The 20,928-nt window shown below is 41.7% G+C and overlaps 1 protein-coding gene and 1 long non-coding RNA gene across 7 annotated transcripts in view; one reads left to right on the top strand and one right to left on the bottom strand.

Annotated features, from left to right (window-relative positions):
* Window positions 1-20,928, top strand: part of rptor (regulatory associated protein of MTOR, complex 1) — a 258,024-nt gene that overhangs the window by 101,719 nt on the left and 135,377 nt on the right. For all 6 annotated transcript variants that reach the window (XM_085162736.1, XM_085162737.1, XM_085162739.1 and 3 more), the window contains exons 6-7: window positions 251-397; window positions 12,756-12,931. In XM_085162736.1, the coding sequence (XP_085018862.1) occupies window positions 251-397; window positions 12,756-12,931 (323 nt within the window). The remainder of the gene's footprint in view (window positions 1-250; window positions 398-12,755; window positions 12,932-20,928) is intronic.
* Window positions 1-20,928, bottom strand: part of LOC146516196 (uncharacterized) — a 390,625-nt gene that overhangs the window by 342,948 nt on the left and 26,749 nt on the right. The window lies entirely within an intron of this gene.

Genomic DNA, 20,928 nt, shown 5'->3' with positions numbered 1-20,928 from the left:
GAGCACCTTTATTGCACCATGGGTATTAGATTTATATTCCTCGGTCTGTGTTCCCATCGTCCCCATTTTTCCTCCGCCTCACTCGGGTTTTCTCTTTTTCTCGCTCGTCTGCTCGCGCTCTTCATCAAACAGATGACTGCTTAATAATTAAACACAAATCTATAAAAGTGAGTTATCAGCAATAACACGATGCACCTCTCTCTCCAATTCCTCACTCTGACGTTATCCCCTCCTGCCTTCTCTTTCTCAGAACTACACCCAGTACATCCCGCTGTCCATCTACGACCTGCAGACGTGGATGGGGAGCCCGTCCATTTTTGTGTACGACTGCTCCAACGCGGGAATCATCGTCAAGTCGTTCAAACAGTTTGCCCTGCAGAGAGAGCAGGAGCTGGAGGTGAGGCAAAGACGCACAGCGTGAATGCACGCAGACACAGTGTGCGAGCAAACAGGGCAAAATGATGTGTTGGTATTTAAGAGTTATTAGCAGCAAACTGGGTGATTCATCCGTTTACAGTCACACTGAGCACACACTCACATATGTATACAGCATTTATAAAGGACTAATTGGTGTCACCGAGAGTCGACTCGTGATTCGCAGCTGGAACCTTTTCTAATAAAAATCCAAGATGTCTTCAGTGCGGTGATGCAGCCAATCAAATAGGCAGCTGGATCTAAGTGATTGAGTTTTGGTTTCATCCCCAATCCTACACACACACACACACACACACACACACACACAGCACTACCAGCCCAGTCCTCTCAGCGCTTCATCTTTTTATTACGTTTTTTTCTCTCTCTTTCTCTCTCCGGCTATGGCGTGTTATGTGAATTCGTGATGAGACGGTGCTGTCATTCATCTCAATTATTCATGGAGAAGTTTCAGCCAGACTGTAGATTAGCTGTAGAGGAGAAGGAGAGGGAGGGAGGGAGGTACAGGATGAACAGTGCAGAGCAGGAGGCAGAGCGAGAGTAAAGAAGAGCTGCTGTGCGTGCTGCGTTACCCGTTAAAGTGAAGGCAAAGGCAGCAGCCAAACTGCTGAGTCGCCGCAGCGCTCGTCACAAGTGTCTCTCCATCTTTTGCTTCTTCTTTGCTTCTCCTGCTCTTTTCTGTCAGTTTGCTCAGGTCGAGTCCAAGGTTAAAATCACAATTCTCATTTGGTGTAGCATCACACAGGTTCCTTCACAAACCGCTTAGTTTAAATCAAAATACTCTGAAAATGTTGTTTTTGAGTGATTCAGATTGAGCCGCTCTACTGGAAAGTGCCCCATTCAGTGAACCTTAAAAGTGGTGCAAGGTTTCCTGTTGTTTAATGACCAATTATGATTTTAGCTGTTATATGCAAGGGAATAAATATCCGCTGGATTGCTGGGACTAATCAACATAATTACCCTGAAGGTAACCTGGCTCATAGTTTGGATTTTATTTATTTTTATTAATTTAAATATTATTCCCTTTTCCAAAAGTCGCTGCAAGTTTAACACATTAACCATATTTTTAAGTATTTTTCCCCACTACTTAAAAAAATTATCAATAAATGAGCTTTAAATTAGTTTTTGATGAATCGAAGAGAAAGAGGAGCAGCTGAAATACACTTTCATTAAAGCATAGATGCAGTTTTTTTGTCTTTTCTCAAAATAACAGAAGTGAAAAATATTAGAAAAATCAGCTTTTACTTTTTGTTTCCCCCCAAAATGCTTCGAGTATGTGATGCCTTTCTAATGGTGTGGAAGTCGCATGTTAGCATCAATCAGGGAACAATGTGAGCACAAACCTCTCATTGTCGCTTAGGCTACGTTCACACTGCAGGCGAAAGCGCATCAAATCCGATTTTTTGGACCCTATGCGACCCATATCCGATCATGGTGTGACAGTGTGAACGGCACAAATCCGATATTTTCAAATCCGATCTGGGTCACTTTCCTATGTGGTCCTGAATCCGATACATATCTGATGTTTTAGAAAGCGACTGCTGTTTGAACGGTCATGTCGCATTAAATCCGTCTTTTACATCACTGACACAAGACAGACGCCAATTATCAGCGCCAGAGAAGACATCGTGAACGCTTCCTGGCCATCCAGCGTAGATGTCAGTGAAACTGTTGGGAAGACATCGTTGGAGAAACGTGAACATTTTATTTGTACTGTATAATCTGCAGATTCTGACAGAAATCTGCAACTATCCTTTGAAGCACCGCTCCTCTAAAACAGCAATAAAGATAATTATTAGGTTGTTTACATTATTATGTAAATAACAAAGCTTGCAAAATTTCAAAATCTCTGGTAGCCCTTCGGGCAGGCATTCTTCAGTTTTTGGTAGCCCAAAATAAATTTAAGTAGCCCGAATAAAAAAAGAATTTTTTTTTATGTTTTGTTTCCTTTACAATATTATACATTAAAGTATAATATTGTAACGGAAACAAAAATTAATCAAAAAAATTGTTGAAATACAAATCACAACAACTGTATAAAAATTAAAACCATCAACTCAAATACTTGGTTCTAATTGAACAGAAATTTCTATGAACTTGTAAGAACTGTGTAGGACATGAATCAGTCTGTGTCAGATCCTGAATCTGAAATTTTCACTGAAGTCACGGGTAAGAAGCAAGTGGAACCAAGATCTAGGCCATTTGCTTTTTGAAGTTTGCAAAGACTGCTAAATTCTGCCAATGGTAGTTCACTCTTTGCAATATAGCACGCTGTTCTAAACAGATTTTTCAGGAGTTCTTGTTGTGCTTGGTTTATTTGTAGTATGTTTTTTTGCAATTGGTGTTTGTTCTGGGAAAGATACTGCAGACTGAGCAATAATGCATTTCTTGCATTTCTCATGGGTTCTGATGGGGTCTTTCTTAAAATGACTGGTCCCAGTAACAAAGGCGCTTGTCGACTCAGAAATCAAATGAAACTCACAACACACCTGGCAGAACATCATGATATTTAGCTCGTCATATTCCAGCCACAGAAATTCTTTTGTCCATGAAACCAAAAAAGCTGCGCTTTCTTTTTGCCTCATAGTCTGATTTGTCCAACACGTTCTCACTCCCAAAGCGTAACATTTTACGCTAGTGACAAATCGTCAACATATTACGTTTTCGGCTACCCACCACGTTCCTAAATGACGACCTCGGAAAAATGAGGAAATGTGAGAACCGTATGGACTCAATCTACACATGTTCGCTCTTTTCCTTCAAATAGCTTAGAAACACGCTATTTAACATCATTTAAGTCCTGTTTAAGGTGAGGAAAAAGGTTATGGTTAGGGCTAGGGATAAGGTTAGGTTTAGGGCTGGAATACAGGGCTGGAACGTTGATTACCGCGGGAGCGTCATTGCACTGGATTTCAGCCATAACCCGCTGCGTACCATAAGAACGCCGAAAGTCTCCTTTCGCGTTCCTAAGGAACGCCGCGGGACGTGACAAAACATCGCCATGTTACGCCTCGGGAGTGAGAACGGGCTCGATTTGTCATATCTTTTCCGTTTTGTGATCGGCTTTTCTTTGGCTGCCCCTTCTTCACCCTGACCTGTCTTATTTGGCTCTGCAGAACTAAAATACCAGCGTAAATCCTGCTGCTTTTACACACGTACTTACATAATGATCAGCGATTCTTTGCGCACTCAACCTCTCACATGTTTAAGCTTACTGCAAGAGATTTCACTTGTCGCGTTTGAATAGTAAGCTAATGAGTGATAAGACGATGTCAGAGGAATTGGTGCGCAATTAATCGTCACTCACCAATCAGTGCTGCCGCTCTCTACACACCGTTCGCGCGATCGCAAGATGAAAATGAAAGCAAAAAGCAAGCGCAAGTTCAAACGCGATTTCAATATGTCACATATTGACAGTGGCTCATCGATGCCAATGACATAATTACTCAGCTACATTGGCGAAAGAATGCAAAAGCACTGACATATATTTTCCTATGATAGCCCGACTGGCAGGGCTGAGTTAGATTTTGGTAGCCCGACTGGAAAAATCGCTAGCCCCGGGACGTCGGGCTAGCGATTTTGCGAGCCCTGAATAACAAAATAACTTAAAGCAAAAATTGGGAAACGTAAAGTCCGAAGTCTTTATATTAAGGGCCATCAGTCAAACAATATTGTTTGCTCTGGGTCTAAACAGAGCGCGTTGTGTGTGACGTCTTCTTTTGCGCATGTGGGCCGCTTTGAGCGTTCACACTAGAGCGCGTTTGCTGTCGCATTTTATTTGTAGTATGAAAAAGCAGACAAAAAATCGGATTTGATCAAAAAAAGCATCAAGACCTGCAGTGTGAACGTAGCCCTAGTTGTAGCTAATTTGAAAAGAGCGAAATACTTAAAGGGTCAAAGATTTTTGAAAGCCTCGAACCGAGGTAAGACTTGCAGGGAGTGCTGTCTGTTGTTAGTTGAGCCTATCACAGACTTGGGAGTAAAGCTTTCAGCATGACTGCGGTCAACGATGCACTGATGTATTAGCTGAATATTTGCGTCTAGTGTCAGTAGCTGATATTCATCTCTTGTCATCGAGTTTGTGCTCACAAAATGATTGACTGAACGCCTTTAAAAGGTATTTTAAAAAATGCGTTTCTCTAAAAAGAGTGTAAAATAAAATAAAACATGCCAGAAATATTGACATTAGCTATCACCCAAATGATTATTTTAAACATTTCTATCTACATTGGCCCAGATCATCTGTAACCTCACTGTAGCCACTGAAAGCTGAGATGTGCTGTGCAGAAGGACTATATTTATATTTTTCATAGCAGGGCACAAAGCCTACTCCAAACGCATTAGCTGCATCGTTGCACAAAAACTTTGAGAGACTCAGAGTTCAACTGTAGCCTTTCAGTGAAGAAACAAGCCGAGGAGGCCTTTAGGTTAAATGTGCATCCATAAGCGTTTTTCACTTTTCCACCTCAGTGCTCGCCCGTCTCGCCCACTCACACAGGAAGTGTATAATTGGAAGATAACGAGAGGCGATACCGCCCAGTGAATTAAAAAAAGTAAAAATAAATCATACAGCAGATCATCCAAGCAGGGCGTCTCCCACCTCACCCACACGTTTGTGCACTCAGACACAGACGAGTGGCCGCAAATGGAATCATCCAACGACACCTGTTAATGAACACGTGATTCGCGTAGAACCACAGGCCTGAACTCACCAGGGACGGCGTTATTTGGAAGCGCCGTGATGCAGATGAAGGAGTATAAAGGAGCCGGATGGGGTGAAAATATGAAAGGAGGAGGAAGTGTTTTAGCACTCCTCCACAGTCCCACATCGAGCTCCTCCTGTGGTCCTTTCAGTCCGCCAGTGGGCCCGAGTGTGTGTCTGTGTGTTGGCTCTGAGTGTGCTATTATGGGGCCACCTGGTTCCTTTTAAATATGTCATCACTTCCTGCGTGCACTCGGTGAACATGCTCACTGCATTAGCTGTGGGACGGAAAGATGTGTGTGTGAATCACTGCAATGCACACAGCTATGGTACGCTGGACTATAAGAGCGTGTGTGTGTCGTCTGTGTGGCGTTTGTGTTACTGGCGCTTCCAGGACGCTCACATCTATCATTTTAATGAATAATGAATGCAGGGCTGCAAAAATGTTTCTCGACTAAAGTAGCTCCCATGCGTGACTGTGCGCTTCCTCTGTTAGCATGATACGTATAAAATCCCGAGGATTAGTCTCGTGATTAGTGTCAATGTTTTCTTGTTTTGTTCTTTTTTTCCCGTTAAAAAAATGAATCCTCAGCAATTAAATCGTCTCCTGATCTCCCCGGTGGAGGAGGGAGAGAAAAGAAAGCTGTCACGGTGATTTTCATGGTAATTTGCGAGATTACAATATGCTAATGTGATAATTACAGTGGCTGTTTGGCGTTAATCAGCTTCTGCTGGCAGAGTTATTGTATTTACCGTCAGGATTAGTGCAGCCCACCGTCACACGCGTTCGCCAGATTTCTTTCAAGAGACAGCGTTGTTCTGAGGTCGACTCGACGAGAGGCTTTAGAAAGGCGCGCGCCGCTTTGTTTGTGGTATCGGTCTCTGCGAGCGAGTTGACGCTTTCCTCATTAGAGAGATGAAGATTGGCACAGATGCGTTCGCGGGGGCTCCCGGTCACGCCTGCGAGCATTTCAAAGAGGAGGAACGTATTCGTTTGATAGGAGAGCAATGCACAGCTGCACACGTCATCGCCCCTCCATTAAGAACACCTACTCTTCTGTGTTTTTAATAATGCTAATTTATTCATGTGTGTGCAGAGCAGTACAGTAAATCTGAGCTTTTACATTTTTTACTACTTACTATAGAGCCAGCTAATGAGTTATTGGACTGGCACAGGGCTGGAAGACTGAGCAATGAGGCGTTATATAAAACTACACTTCCTCCATCACTGGCATTTCCTGTACATTTTAATTAACTTATTTCCAAACTGCGTTGGAAGTATTCTGGACAATGAATTCATCTTATTGCAGCTTTCTGAATAAAATACACCTGCAGATCATTTGTTTTTGTTTGCTCGTCTCATCCCGTGATGCTGCTCAGGTGCAAAAAGAGGCGCGTCCCCTCCGTGCATGCCTCAGGTGTTCTGAGGTTTTACTCTGGCTTGCGTCAGACGCCGAGCTGCAGCACTCATAAGCTGTGGAGATCCAGGAAAGAGATTCCTGTCAGGCGCTGTGCTCTGTTACAGAATCGCATTTGGACAAACCTGAATCAAGTACAGGAATGCTTATGGAGTGCTCACTTGGTCTGTTTAATCGTGCAAAGTAAATTTGACATTTTGAATGAATGAATTAACATTTTCAATTCTCCAGATTGGTTTTAATAGAATTGCTTGTCTAGAAATTGTGCAAAATCAAACACATCTTTCCTTTGTATTAAATGCTATCACCTGGCATGTTTTTAAATCCATAAATGTCCAGGCTTATATCACGCGCTAGACTTGATCATAGACTCCTGCACCCTTTGTTTGTATGCTGGTGCTCATGGGATTTGTTGCTTGCCAGCTATGTGATTATGTGTTCTTTTGATAGTGTAGCTTGATTGCCAAAGCTTGTGGTGTATTCTCTCGCTCTGTGACAGGCAGTCTGAAGATTCTCGCAACTGCTCGTCCCCCTCCACCTTTATGTCTGTAATCCCAAAAGTGTTTGCACACACTAAAAGAGTTTTAGCACTTAAAGCAACATTTTCTGCTGCAGCAAACAGCTGTTCAGAGTGTCTACGGCTCTTCAAGCGGTCTTAGAGGAACAATTTGTAATTTATATCTACAGTTAGACCAGCTGTGCAGTGTATGATCACAGTGTATTTATGCATCCCACACAAACACTGCAGACCCTAAAAGTAAGGTTGCACTCACGCTGCTTCCTCTAAATCAAACACACATGTTGACTTTTATCCAGCACTGGAACAAAGAACATGGAGACTAGTTCACTTAAAAAAAAAATATAACTATATATAACTTTAGACGTTTTGAATCTCATTATATATCGTGTTTTCAGGCAGTTAAATCTATAATTCAAAGTGTGTACTCAAGAATTGACGAAACAAACATATATAGTATCTCATCATCTGTAAAATGATGATTTCAGAGGTTTTGTTCAGTCTAAAGTTAGGATTTGCAGACTAAACACTGGATTGTACTATGCATCTTTTTAGGTTTCCCCATCTGCTGCAATCGCATTTTATTCTTCGACTTTATGTCCAAAATCTATCAAACGTCTGCCAGATGCTTTGCTGATGCAAGAGTTTTTACGGTGGCTCAACAAAAGTTACAAATCTGTAATACCTGACATCAATATGATAATTTCAAGCTTTTTCTGCACGTTATTTTATGGAGTCAACTAAATCTAGGAGATTTTCCATTTATTTTAAATCTGATTTCACAGCACTGCCAAAATAGTTAAATGAAGTACAGTGAAAGTCTAAAAGCCTGCTTATGATGTGTTTAGACTTTTAAAACTGGACTTATAAGGACAAAAATGAAGAAATCCAGCAGGTTAAAAAATCAGTGCCGTGGCAGTGTGATGTCAGCAGAGCATACACAGCAGTGTAAACATCACTGCTACATAAACAGCCAAAGAAAGAAACAAAGCTCAATGCATCTGTCTGTGAAGGTTCTCAGTCATCCAGGTCATCGTAGTCAAAGGAGCTTGCAAAGAAAAGCGTCTGGACTTCTTTAAGTTGCTTGAAGATGTTTCACCTCTCATCCGAGAAGCTTCTTCAGTTCTAAGGTCAAATGGTGGAGAGTCCCAGATATAAACCTAGTGGGAGTTTACCCCCACAGAGGGACAAAAGGACCCCCTGATGATCCTCTAATCGCCTGAGCCAAGGTGTGGAACTGGGTGTGGGTCCCAATCAGCCAGAGTTTCGGGTGAGTTCATTGTAAAACCTGGCCCCACCTTATCATGTGAATTCCTGAGGTCAGATGGCCCAGGATGTGAGTGGGCGTTAAGGCGTCTGGGAAGGGATCTCAAAACTGGATTATAGATGGCAGAGAGGTGGTGTCGTAAACCACCGCCTCTGTTCAAAGATGGTCGCTCACAGTGGACATAGATGCTTCTTTCACTCCTCTTTCAAACCATCTGTCCTCTCTGTCCAAAATGTGAACATTGGCATCCTCGAAAGAGTGACCTTTATCCTTAAGATGCAGATGGACAGCTGAGTCTTGTCCTGTGGAGGTGACCTCTACATTGGAGAGACCAAACAGCCACTTCACAAGCGCATGGCACAACACAGAAGAAGGTTTACGACACCAACTGTCTGCCATCTATAATCCAGTTTTGAGTTCCCTCCCCAGACGCCTTAACGCCCACTCACATCCTGGGCCATCTGACCTCAGGAATTCGCATGATAAGGTGGGGCCAGGTTTCACAATGAGCTCACCTGAAACTCTGGCTGATTGGGACCCACACCCAGTTCCACACCTTGGCTCAGGCGATTAGAGGATCATCAGGGGGTCCTTTTGTCCCTCTGTGGGGGGGAAACTCCCACTAGGTTTATATCTGGGACTCTCCACCATTTGACCTTAGAACTGAAGAAGCTTCTCGGATGAGAGGTGAAACGTCTTCAAGCAACTTAAAGAAGTCCAGACGCTTTTCTTTGCAAGCTCAATGCAAACTCGACAGGTTAAAAAGGAAGCTGTTGATGCCTCTTTACAGCTGCATATTATTTTATACTGGTCTCCTTTGCATATTTCACTATCAGAACAACCCTCATCGATCCTTTACTGGGCGTTGGTGCAGCCCCTCAGTTCGTCCTCTGGCTGTCATGTTGTTTTTGTTTTGTTGCATATTAGAAACCGAAGCTGTTTCACACTCATGATCAATATGAACAGAACTGTTTAACTATGTAACTATATATGTGGCACATTTTTAAGTACATCCTTAACTTTGTTCTACAGATTTTTTGGGGGGTTTCAGTCAATTATTTGGCACTTTTGGATTAGCGTTGATAATTCTGATGGTTCTTTACTAAAGAATATGTCTGTGCAGTCAGAAACACCGTCTGGTAAACAGTCAGTTCTTTATTTATTTGACTCTGTCTGTAATTTCTCAGAGCTGTCAGATATTTCTTTACTTTTTTCTAAATTAGATGCTGCGATGATAAAATATTTGATTGTGTCCTCGGACAGTTTATGGAGGAGTTCTGATGGAGCAATAAAAGAGGCGAGATACGATCTCCGCAGCTCGTGACATCAGCAATGAGTTCACTGATCGTGGAAGTCTTTTAGGAGCAGCGCTGTTGTCTCTGTTACAAATACAAATTTATTTGGCATTAATAATAAAAAAAAACTATTTACAAGCTGTGTGAAGCAGTCTTCCGTCTTTCTTTTAAAGTAATAGTTCCCTGTGCTTTGGAGAAAAGAGGCAACGATAATAATACTAATAATATAACAGTCTCCCTGGCTAATTTCCTGCTAAAATTAGGCAGGGCTGCAGAATGAAAGAAACAAGCAATAGCAGTCAGTGATGATAAAGGGAAGTCTTGGATTGCTGCCTCCATTAAGACCCACAGCTCATTAAAGTGTACTAAGCAAAAGACAGGAAACGTATTGAACTCCCAGGAAACAAATCAACAGCACAACAGCACAGTGAGCACATAGATAGTCAAGAGCTCCAAATATAATTAAAGTTTTACATCATACACAGGCCTCTCTCATTTTTTACATTCGCAAATATTGACTGAGCCGCCCCAGAGTGTTAAAGTATCACACTAATGCAGCTCTCAGAATAGACGAGAGAGATTTTTATTTATTTTATTACCGACAAAGACCACCTCCTGAGAGGCTGCGAACGGGGAAAACTTCCCACTGGGATCAATAACCTATCATGGTATCATTACAATGTGAAAAAGTCTGAGCCGGTGCGTCATTTCTAATTTTTTACCTTGTAGATCAAGGTGGCAAACTTTTAAAAAAACAAACAAAAAAACAAAAGCTTGTAGTCAGACTTTCCTTCTTTTTTTGTGCAGTTTTTGTGAGTTTCCTTTTCCCTTACCCAACGCTGTCCATAAAAGCAGCCAAAAGTTGAACTTTTTTGGGCTTTTCTGAGTTTTTTTGTCTTCTCCCTCCATGTGTTTTCATTTTTAATGCAGTAAGCACTGTACAGCAGCTTCTATACATCTCTGTGATGTTCAAGGTGCAACCTGTAATAAATACGACACTTTTCGGTGCCAAACAATGAACTTTTATTTGGCCTCAAAGATGAAAGAAGTGATCGATTTGTTTGCCCATCAGTAGTGAGATGATAGCAGGTCTGATGAACACCAACCAGCAGCTTGCAACAGTGACACGAGTCAGAACAGGCTGGTGTAGGTGGTGGAGGCTCAAGCCTCCATTTGATGTTGCTGGACATTTGCATAAAATCACACTTGGACTTTGGTAGTTTTCATTGTTGGTTGGCGATCGTGGCTCAAGAGTTGGCAGTTAGTCTTGTAATCGGAAGGTTGCCGGTTCAAGCCCCGGCTCTGACAGTCTCGGTCGTTGTGTCCTTGGCAAGTTGTCTGTGAAGGTTCTCAGTCATCCAGGTCATCGTAGTCAAAGGAGCTTGCAAAGAAAAGCGTCTGGACTTCTTTAAGTTGCTTGAAAAGCAAGCAACTTAAAGAAGTCCAGACACTTTTCTTTGCAAGCTCCTTTGTCCTTGGCAAGACACTTCACCCGTTGCCTACTGGTGGTGGTCAGAGGGCCCGGTGGCGCCAGTCCTTAGGGACCCCAAAGTAAAGCGCTATACAAATGCAGGCCATTTATTTTCTTTCTTCAACTCAAACTGCTGCTCTCTAATTTACACCTAACCTTTAATTTCATGCCTTATCTGCTCTTCAGCTTGGCGTCTGCTGTGATCTCAACCTGCTTCTGTATCCAAACCCTGACTCTGCCACTAAAATACCAGCATTCTGCCTTTTGTTACTTTTGTTGCTAAGAACACTTTTTGAATGTGTTTCCAGCGTTCAGTGTGCTTGGAAAAGTCTCTGCTTGTTTTGTACACCTGAAATTTTGCAGTTTATCACCTTCTACTAAAGAAGCCTCTGCTACCATCTTGATGTCTTACCACAGGTGTTCTGTGGAGTTTAAGTGTGCACGCTTTGGATCATTGTCATGCTGAAATGTAAACTCACTCAGAGCTGTTGCAGTCTTTTTCTCAAGGCCCTCTTGAAATTTAATCCACTGCCTTTGTCAATAAGGACCGCCATGCTTTACTTTACTGATGGCATTAGTAAAGTAGCAGACTTTTTACCTTAGTTTTGATCATTATACGCAGTGTATTGGTGGGATTTTTTACATTACACACAGGTGTGGTTATGTACATTAAACTGAAGATGGACTTGAGTCAAGCTGTAGTCACATTTAAGTGATAATTAAATAAAAAATAATGCACATGAGAACAGATCAGGCCACAGACAAATGACTCGTAAAGGTTGAAAAAGTTGTTGTTTTTTAAACTACACTGAGTATAGATGGATACTTTTTAACAATTTCAAATTAAATCTATATCATAAAGAAGCGTGCAGAAATGATAGAGATCAGATAATAGTCATCAAAGTGAAATTATTATGGGATGTTCAAGGCCAACACAAAGCGTTCTCTTACACTGGAGTGTTTTTGCACTTTCCCCAACCTACAAATATTTCTCCTGTAACGGCCAATAGGTGTAGTACTACCTTCTCAAAGTCATACCAATTACTAAGTGACAGTTTTATATTTCAGGAAATCTGTTTGGTTTAATTGTCCTGTTCTGTCTCTATAAAAGTGAAGTTAACCACACGGCCTCCCTGCAGGCTTCATTTCTGATTGTCGGTGGCATCAGGAGACCCATCAGTCTGAGAGAGCTACAGCTCACAGGCTATCACAAAGCAGCATCTAACAGATGTTTTCACCAAAGTTTAATATTTTGACGGCGTGGGTTTCCCTGTAGTCACCCAGTGTGAATTTGAATCAGTTTGCATGTTTGTATGTAATTGCACCATGCAAAAAGTGTCTTTGGCATTTGGTCTGAACTCAATTCCACATTTCATTTGATGCTCACTGTGTCTGTGTGCTTTGTAGTCTGACAGATGTGAGATAGTCATCCAGCTCCCTTTCTCTAGAAATCTTTGTTATTCATCTCCCCAGAAAGCTGGTCAAGCTGTGGAGAATTAAATAAATCATTGTTTTAGGACTGAAACTTGGACTTCTGAGATTTCTCTCTGTGGTTGTTGCAGCTATGAAAAGTCTCCTAGATAAATGTTTGAACGTTTGACTATCGTTGTCAGATAAATGTTAGAAGTAAATCACATTTTTGTGTCCAATCAGGTGGCAGCCATCAACCCCAGCCACCCGCTTGCCCAAATGCCCCTGCCGCCCTCCATGAAGAACTGCATCCAGCTTGCCGCCTGTGAGGCCAGTGAGCTGCTGCCCATGAACCCTGACCTCCCCGCTGACCTCTTTACATCCTGTCTCACTACGCCCATCAAGATCGCCCTACGTTGGTAATGTCTCTCTCATTTTCAATCCTTTTTATCTCTGCTTCTTCCTCCCCCCATTACAAGTCTGAAACATAGAGGCATCGATAAAGAGGAGACGGTACATCTGGAATATGTTCTGAAGTAATGAGGTAGATTGGATGGGTTTTCTTTGGTCAGCTCGCATGTTAAAGGTGTAGAATAAAATATCATTTTCGTGGTATTACACATCGCTTCAGAATACAGACGTACCAGCTTTAAATATTGATATGTTTGTAACACGGAGCCCTAAACAACTCAACTTCTGTTGCTACTTACCGTATTTTCCGCACTATGAGGCGCACTTGAAATCCATTAATTTTCTCAAAAATTGAGAGTCCGCATTTTAATCCGGTGCGCCTGATGCTGGTTGTGCTTACTGACCTCGAACTGATTTTATGTGGTACACGGCACTCAAAAATCTGTCAAAAAATGTTTTAGAACGACTTTGGTAAGCTAGGAAGCCGCACAGCTTGATGGAGCCTCACTGAGGAATCTGGGTCCAAAACTCCGTCTGCTTCAGGTCCCAAAGTCAAACGAACACTGCGGCATCACTGAGAGTTAAAAAACGTCTAAATTCTTTCATCTGTAATAAAACGATCAGTGTTGCTGCTTTAACAGTTGTAACAATTAAGTTTAACATCCAGGCATCCATGAAAACAGAATTTATGAAATTTAATGGAGTTAGAAGTTAGCAGGAAGTTAGCTCGCTAGTTTCCACCTGAACATGATATAGCATGTTTTGACTGAGAGATTTCTGAAAAAATTTAAAAGTACAGCTCTGCTACCACTTCCAACATAAATGAAGATAGAAAACTAAACAGCAGTTACGTTTGTAGGGTTGCTGAAATTGGGCTAGCTGGTATATAATGATGTGCTACGTGGTCACTAGCGACACAGCTATGTTAGCATAACAAACAGTGAAGCTGCAGGATGAACGCTAACTTTTTTCCACTCAGTAAAAGTTAACGTGGGGGTTCCAATCGCATAGCAGGATGCTGAAAAGGGACCAAACGTCAGTCAGGAGAACAACTGAGATAATCCATCCACAATACGAGGTTAGTTATTAATATACTGCAACAACAACAGAATAGAGCAGCTGTGAGATAATTCAACATTAATGAATCAATGGTACGGAAGTGGAGGAAGCAAGAAGAATGAGCTGAGTAAAATGTGACTTATCTGACTTTTTTGTTTCACTTAATGCGCCTTATAATCTGGTGCGCCTTATGGTCCGAAAAATAGGGTAATAGCTGCTCATCATGGAGCATGTTTTGCTCTTCACCAGTCCAGTCTCTCTGCGTCTTTTTGTGTGTGGTGGTTTTCAAACTTTTTGTGTCCAAGGACACCAAAGGTCAAGCAACAGTTTTAGGGCATATTTGCATTCATGTCTGCATTAAACGGCTTCTGTGTAAGTTCTTCTTGAGTTCTTCTTTTGATTACATCATCAGAAAAAGCACTATTGACAGCCCCTTTTTGCAGCATTTGGACCTGGCATGATATCTGCTGTATATATAGAAACACCTCAATCGCCTTATTAGACACTTTATCACAATCCAACAAATGGTCTGATTGCCTGTGGTTGTGATCCAGGGCTATAAGCCAAATTTCCCTCAGAATGGATGTTTGGTTTCCAAGCGCCTCTTTAACTTGTTTGGCATCATGTAAGCATTAGTCAACCTCTTCTGACAGATGATGCACCGCAGGGAAGGCCTGTTGACATCAAATTCCTGCTTTTGTGCAAATGCAGAAAGAAACGAATGTTTTTGAGGGGAATTGGGCACATACAAACAACTGACAGAGAAAATTAACAATTAATTTAAAGCCTTTAGTGTTTTTGTACTTAGCAAGAGTAGTAATTTGGTTGCCTGAAAATCCCACAGTACATGAAGGGCTAATCCATGTTTATGGATATATTTTTAAACATGCAGGAAATTGTGCGTCAGTCTTTCAATTATTTCAGATGCTTGTTAGCAAGTCACAGCTTGGATACTCTGAGAATATGAAGTTGTGTCCTGTGCAGAGAGCAAACATTCCTCTGAGCTTCTGCTCAGTATTCAGCCATGATGAGAAAAATTCAGCTGTGATGAAAAATGTAGATCGGCATCATCCACAGTGATGCAGAAATGATGATCCCTGCAGAGAACTCTTCAGTAAAAGAGGTGAAAAATATTCAGGCGAAATGAGTTCATTTGGGAAACTTGGCTTATACAGTGGCCTGATGTAAATGCACTATGATGCATCATTCAGAGGACTGTACTGATGGAGCTACAAGCTGAACCGTGGGGGCATGTAGGTTACATCAGTCCGTCAGTGGTGTGTCGGGTGGTGTGGGGGGGGCTTGCACAAAGAGGCAGGGGTGATTGCATCAGCTCTGATATCCTGTCAGGACACACACATACTGTGGATACGCATTTATACCCAGTAAGTCCACATTATCTCTGAGGGAGCTGTCATTTCTGACTGGTAGATGCAGGTGACGGGTCTGGGTGTCACACTTCCCCATATGTACAAATGTGTCAGTGGCTCAGTAACCAGGTTTTAATCCCTCATATCGGACCATTTAAATAAGGAAAATCGGACACCGTTGGTAACTCTACTAAATTATGAGTAAAGTTATTTTTGTACCCAAATTTAACCAAAATGAGTGTAAATCAAAAGCATGGATGCATTGGTCTTGCATTCCACCTTTTGATCTTGCCTTTTGTGTGCAACCTTTCAGGTTTCAAAGACTGAAGTGCAGAGGGTGGAGGACTTTTTGCAGCATCATTACTTGATACCTTTCTTAAAAGTAATGCACTATGTTACCTACTTTATAAACTGACCTGAAATGCGCTGCCACATAATTACTAAGTTAATAGTGTAAAGCTTAGATACAGTCCCACACACCACAGTTAGAAATGGAGGCTAAAAGGCTGCACGCCTGACTGCTCATCACTGCTTTTGTCACTAGTTGAAGTTTGGCATAGACTCAAATTTATGGGGTCATAACACTTAATGTTGTGTTAGCAGTATAATGCAGTTGCACTTTACCATTGTTCTCTTTTCTATTTTTGCACAAGAAATCGTTTGTGGTGTGGAGATGGTGATTGAGAAAGTAAAAGCAAAAAGGAGTTTTTTTGTTACATGATACCTGAAAAATTCAGGTGAGCGCCTCATCTTTGATGCATTACCAGCCCAGATACAGTCTCTATCTGCAGTCTTCTTGCTCCCTTTGGTGCCATAAATCAGTTCTTACTTGCACCGTTTTTTGCATTTTAATTTCTGAATCTACTTTGCACACACTAGAAGTCACAGGGATGATTTAACAAGTTTTCGACTGGGAATGTGAAACTTTTTTTTTTAAGTGTATAAGTGAGAATGGCAAGCTGCCTGCAGGAGGTGTCCTACAGCTAGATAAATATTTCTTCTCTGCCATAAATGTTGAAGAGTTTCGTTCATCTTTCTCTAAATCCACATCTAGCCGTGACCTTCAGCATAATGAGGTCTCAGTTTCATGCCATTAATATTGATATCCCTTACCAACGTCTCCTTTTGGAGAACAAGTTGCTGAAAGGCTGCTGGATAATATTGACAGAGATGTTCTTTAATGCCCTCTGCCTTCAAAAATGGATGCTGTGGCCTGCAGAGGAAAGTTTGGGCTGATCTCTTCTGTTAAAGACTCAGGTCAACCTTCACTGGTTTGTATTAATGAATCGAACTTGTTGGTTGGTAATGACCCAGGGGAAATTTGGTCATGTATTATGTATGTACTATATATAAAATTTCCTTACTTAGCTCAGTGGAATTTGATAAGCTCATTTAACATAAATCTTACATGAACATCAGAACGAGAAAATTTGAAGTTATTCATTCACTCAGTCTTTGTTTGAACATGGAATAAAAATTGCAAAATGCAGATTCACCCGATAATGACATCAATATATTTTAATTTCAATTGTACTGCTATAAAAGATGCATAAAACGATACAATCATCATCAATTTGTAGTGTTCGGTTTTTCTGTGTATTAAAATGGGTCCTATTGCAAACTCATAATGATGCATTTTTCCTAATAAGTTCATAAACAATATAATGCAGCTTTACTTTATGGGTTTTCTAATAACCTTTTTGTATTAATCTCTATAAACACATTCTGTTCATGAGTATGTAGCGTCTGTTGGCAAAAGTCAAGAAAGAAAAGTCACTGTTTGAGCTCTTGGATTGTGTGTATTGATCGATCTCTGCTGTGTTCACCAGGTAGATACAGTCGCTTTCAGCTGGCAGAGACTGTTGGCTGAAAGCGGCAGTTTTGAGTGGCTTTGAGTTTCTGTTTCCAGTTTTGTCATCCATGTGTTATATCAACCCACCGGACAGATGGGTGGGCGGTGTGACACCTAAATTTGTGAATGCAATAACTCGAGAACGAGGTGACGTAGGAGCTTCAAACTGAGATTAATTTCGGTCTGACATTATATTATGGGAGACTTTATACAAAAAGACGGGCATATCCACTGTTATGCCTAGAAACCACAGAGCGATATATCGAATGGTCCACTTCAGCCTTCTGCCTGTTGCCATCTTAATTTTCTGGAGTCAGAAGTGAATATGTTGGCCAGAGAATGGAGTGCTGAGTTGTGAGCCAAGGTTAGCAAGCTGTGTCCATAGACTGTACAAATGCATTACCATCCAAGAGCACTTATTGGATGGTCTGAACTACACTGTATCTAAAATCACGAGTGAGAGCTCCAATTCACCAAAGATGCTTTGCCGAAGAAAAGGATCTGCTGCTGGGAAAAATGAGCTGTGAAGACCAACATTGTTTTTGTACCAGACTGCAAACATTTCTTTCTGCTGTAAAGTTGGAAACTGTAACCAGCTTTAAGTGGTCATTGCTACTGTTAAGCTTTATTTTTGAAATTACCATTATTCCTTAATGGCCACTTGGCTGATATTCAGCAGTAGTTAAAGCCACATAGTGTCTTGTTGTCTGGACACAACTTGCAGACACGTTAGTAATTCCACACATGGTATATGGTTGGTGTTCACCGCCCCCCTGCCAACTTTGGTAGAGAATACCAATTTGACTGAAAACTTCCAGATTGAACATGGCTTACATCTCCATCAGCCTCCTCCTCAGACTTAACTGACTTGCTTCAAAGGGGCTTCAGCCTCCCTTCCTCAGTGCCGTCACTCTTCATGCTCCATCTTCAGTTAGGTGCTGTCTCGCCTGTTTGCTTATTATTTTCGAAATAAAGACATGCCCGGCTGCCTTCTCTTTAATTTCACACAGCCCCAGAGTAAGAAACGGGGAGAAAATGAGGAAGGGGTGGGGTGGAGTTTCGCAGGGTTAGAGCAGGCGGATGGAAGAATTCACTGATGTGCCGGCTTACCTTCGCTTTAAAACTTTAATGAGATGCATTGAGGGATGGATGATGGGGTTTACACAGAGCGAGAGAGCCAGGCAGGGAGAGCCAGGCAGACTGAGTGCATGTGTACCTTTCATTGCTCAGCTGTGCAGAAAATCATTACTGATGGAGCACCATCTTCAAGGGACTTCCCTGCTGCTGCAGTGGGTGGAGAGGAATGGAAGAGATGTGCATCTGAAAATGAAGAGGGAGGCAATGAGGACACCCGGGTGGGGGGGAGTGAGAAAAAGAACCACGGGATTAAATAAGAGCTCAGAATGCTTATTGGTTTTAAAAAACAGTGCTAGAGGACAGGCTCAGGGGTCAGCGGTGTCAGTCAGCCTAATGGGGTCTCTCAGTCGATCAACATGCTGAGGTCCAGATGGAAATATAACTGCAACTATTGTGGAGAAATTTCAGCATCTCTATTTTTAAAGAATACTAAACTAGACCCTAGAATAAATACGACACTTATGTCAGTTATTAGCAGCTTCCCATCATCATCGCCTGCACCATTTCTCTCTAAACAGATACACCTGTAAGTAGCACGTCTAAAAATAAACATTTTAATTCTCTTTAGTTACGATGAGCCTTCTTAGGTTTGCACAGAATTAAAGGATCAGAACAACGAAGCACAAACTATCCATCCATCAATGACAGAAAACCAAGAGACACTTTAAATCAGTCAGGGCTGGACTGCTCTTTGAAGCAGGTGAGATACTTGTTGGTGGAGAAGTCACTGGGACATCAGTCCAATCAGGGACGGGATAAAAGTGAAACAAAGAATTACTGGAGATTGGAAAGAAGAATATTTAGGTGTTGGATTTGAGGGGCTGACAGTCTCCAGATACAGACCAATGGACTGGTTTTAGTCCTCTGTTAGGCACAACGAGCTTAATTTACCCCACTTGGTGTTGATGAACGGGAGCAACAAGCCTCGGCCTTACTGATAGTTTATCAAGGTCTTTACCAGTGTAATATAATTGAATCCACATTTAGTAGTTCCAAACTATATTTCACTGAACATGCGTCAGTGTTTGTATGCTTCAGAATAAATAAATCCCTGCTGAACTTTGTCCAAATATTCTAAGATGCAAACCAAAGTAACATTATCCTCTGAACATCATGATGTTCAGGATCCTTATATTAGCATTAGCATTACCACTGTGCACAATAAAGCCTTTAAGTAGCATAACTGTAATCTCTTTTATAGCCACATGTGGCCACTTATGAAGAAAAGGATGATTTAGGCAGAACAATATCTCTGATGCAGATGTAATTCAGTGCACACTAAGCTGGTCTGTGAGTTTGTTTTTCATGTATGTGAGCGATAATGGAACCCTTGCATATAATACAGATGGGCATTAATGTTGGCGTTAATGGTTGCATGTTTCCTGCTTGCTTCTCAGCCTTCTCGTGCAGAGGTTCATTATTTTTCGTGCGCTTGCCGTAAACGGTGTGTGCAACGTCCCCAGCACGAACACCGATGAGATTTTAATGGAAATGCAGCAGCGAAGGTTCACGTGACCGCTTCTCGGATTCCTTTCACTCAGCGGGAGTTCCCCTGACACAAACACGCAGAGCACAGCCGCATTATGTTCATTCAGTACAAATGTGGCTGCGCCTTCCATTTCCAGCTTCTATAGGCGAAATGGGGAAAATTAAACTTGCACATGAACATGCACTGCTGTGCTCTTATTCTGGAGCCTCGGCTTTAATAAGGGAGATGTAAATGACTTGTAAAAATGTTGACACATTCATCTTCCCCTCTTCTCTGTTGATGTAGATTGAACTACAGAGGAAGCGTTACATAACGCTGCATATGCCTTTGCATACTAGTTTCCAGGGACCTCTGTGGACTTGAAGGGAGCAGCAGGTTTACCTCAGAAACCCCTTCATAAATACTGCCATAGCAAAGGTTGATAGCTCAGCCTATTCCTAGTTGTTGACTGAAAGCATTTCATATTTTTGGTGAAAAAAAGAAAGAATTACCTGCATAACCTGCTACTGCCCCGACCAGCATTTTCATCTTTCTTTATATAAGCACAGTCTTATCTTTTTTCTTTGACCACGTCCACAGTACCAGCCTGGCAAAGAGGCCAACTGTCCAAGACCCACAGGGTCCCTGAAAGTCGCAGATTCATTGCACATGCCTTAATCCTGTCCATCCATTTTCTTCTACTTATCTGGAGCCATGTCTCACAGTACCAGGCTAAGCAGGGTATTCAACATAATTTTCTCCATAGGGAAGTTTTTCAGTTCCCCCTGAGGGAGACTAGATGAGATTTATAATCCTTTCACCGAGTTCTCTCAGCCGAATATGCCCAACAAACCTCCAAAGGAAGGTGCCCAGACCATTCATATGTGTAATAGCTAATTTTGTGTCAGTGTCTTGTAAACCTGAATACATGATACACTTGTAACTTACTGTGTGACATGTATTTAACCCTCTGAAGTCTAAGGCTACGTCCACACGTACACGGGTATTTTTGAAAACTGAGATTTTCCGTTTTAAAAAATAATCCCGTCCACACGTAGATGCAGAAATGAAGGAAAACGCTGCTAGGAACAAGCAGCAGGTGGCGCTATATTCCTAACC

This window comes from Neolamprologus multifasciatus, chromosome 6, assembly GCF_963576455.1.
Source record: "Neolamprologus multifasciatus chromosome 6, fNeoMul1.2, whole genome shotgun sequence".
Classification (NCBI taxonomy): domain Eukaryota; kingdom Metazoa; phylum Chordata; class Actinopteri; order Cichliformes; family Cichlidae; genus Neolamprologus; species Neolamprologus multifasciatus.
This window is presented reverse-complemented; position numbering and strand designations above follow the sequence as displayed.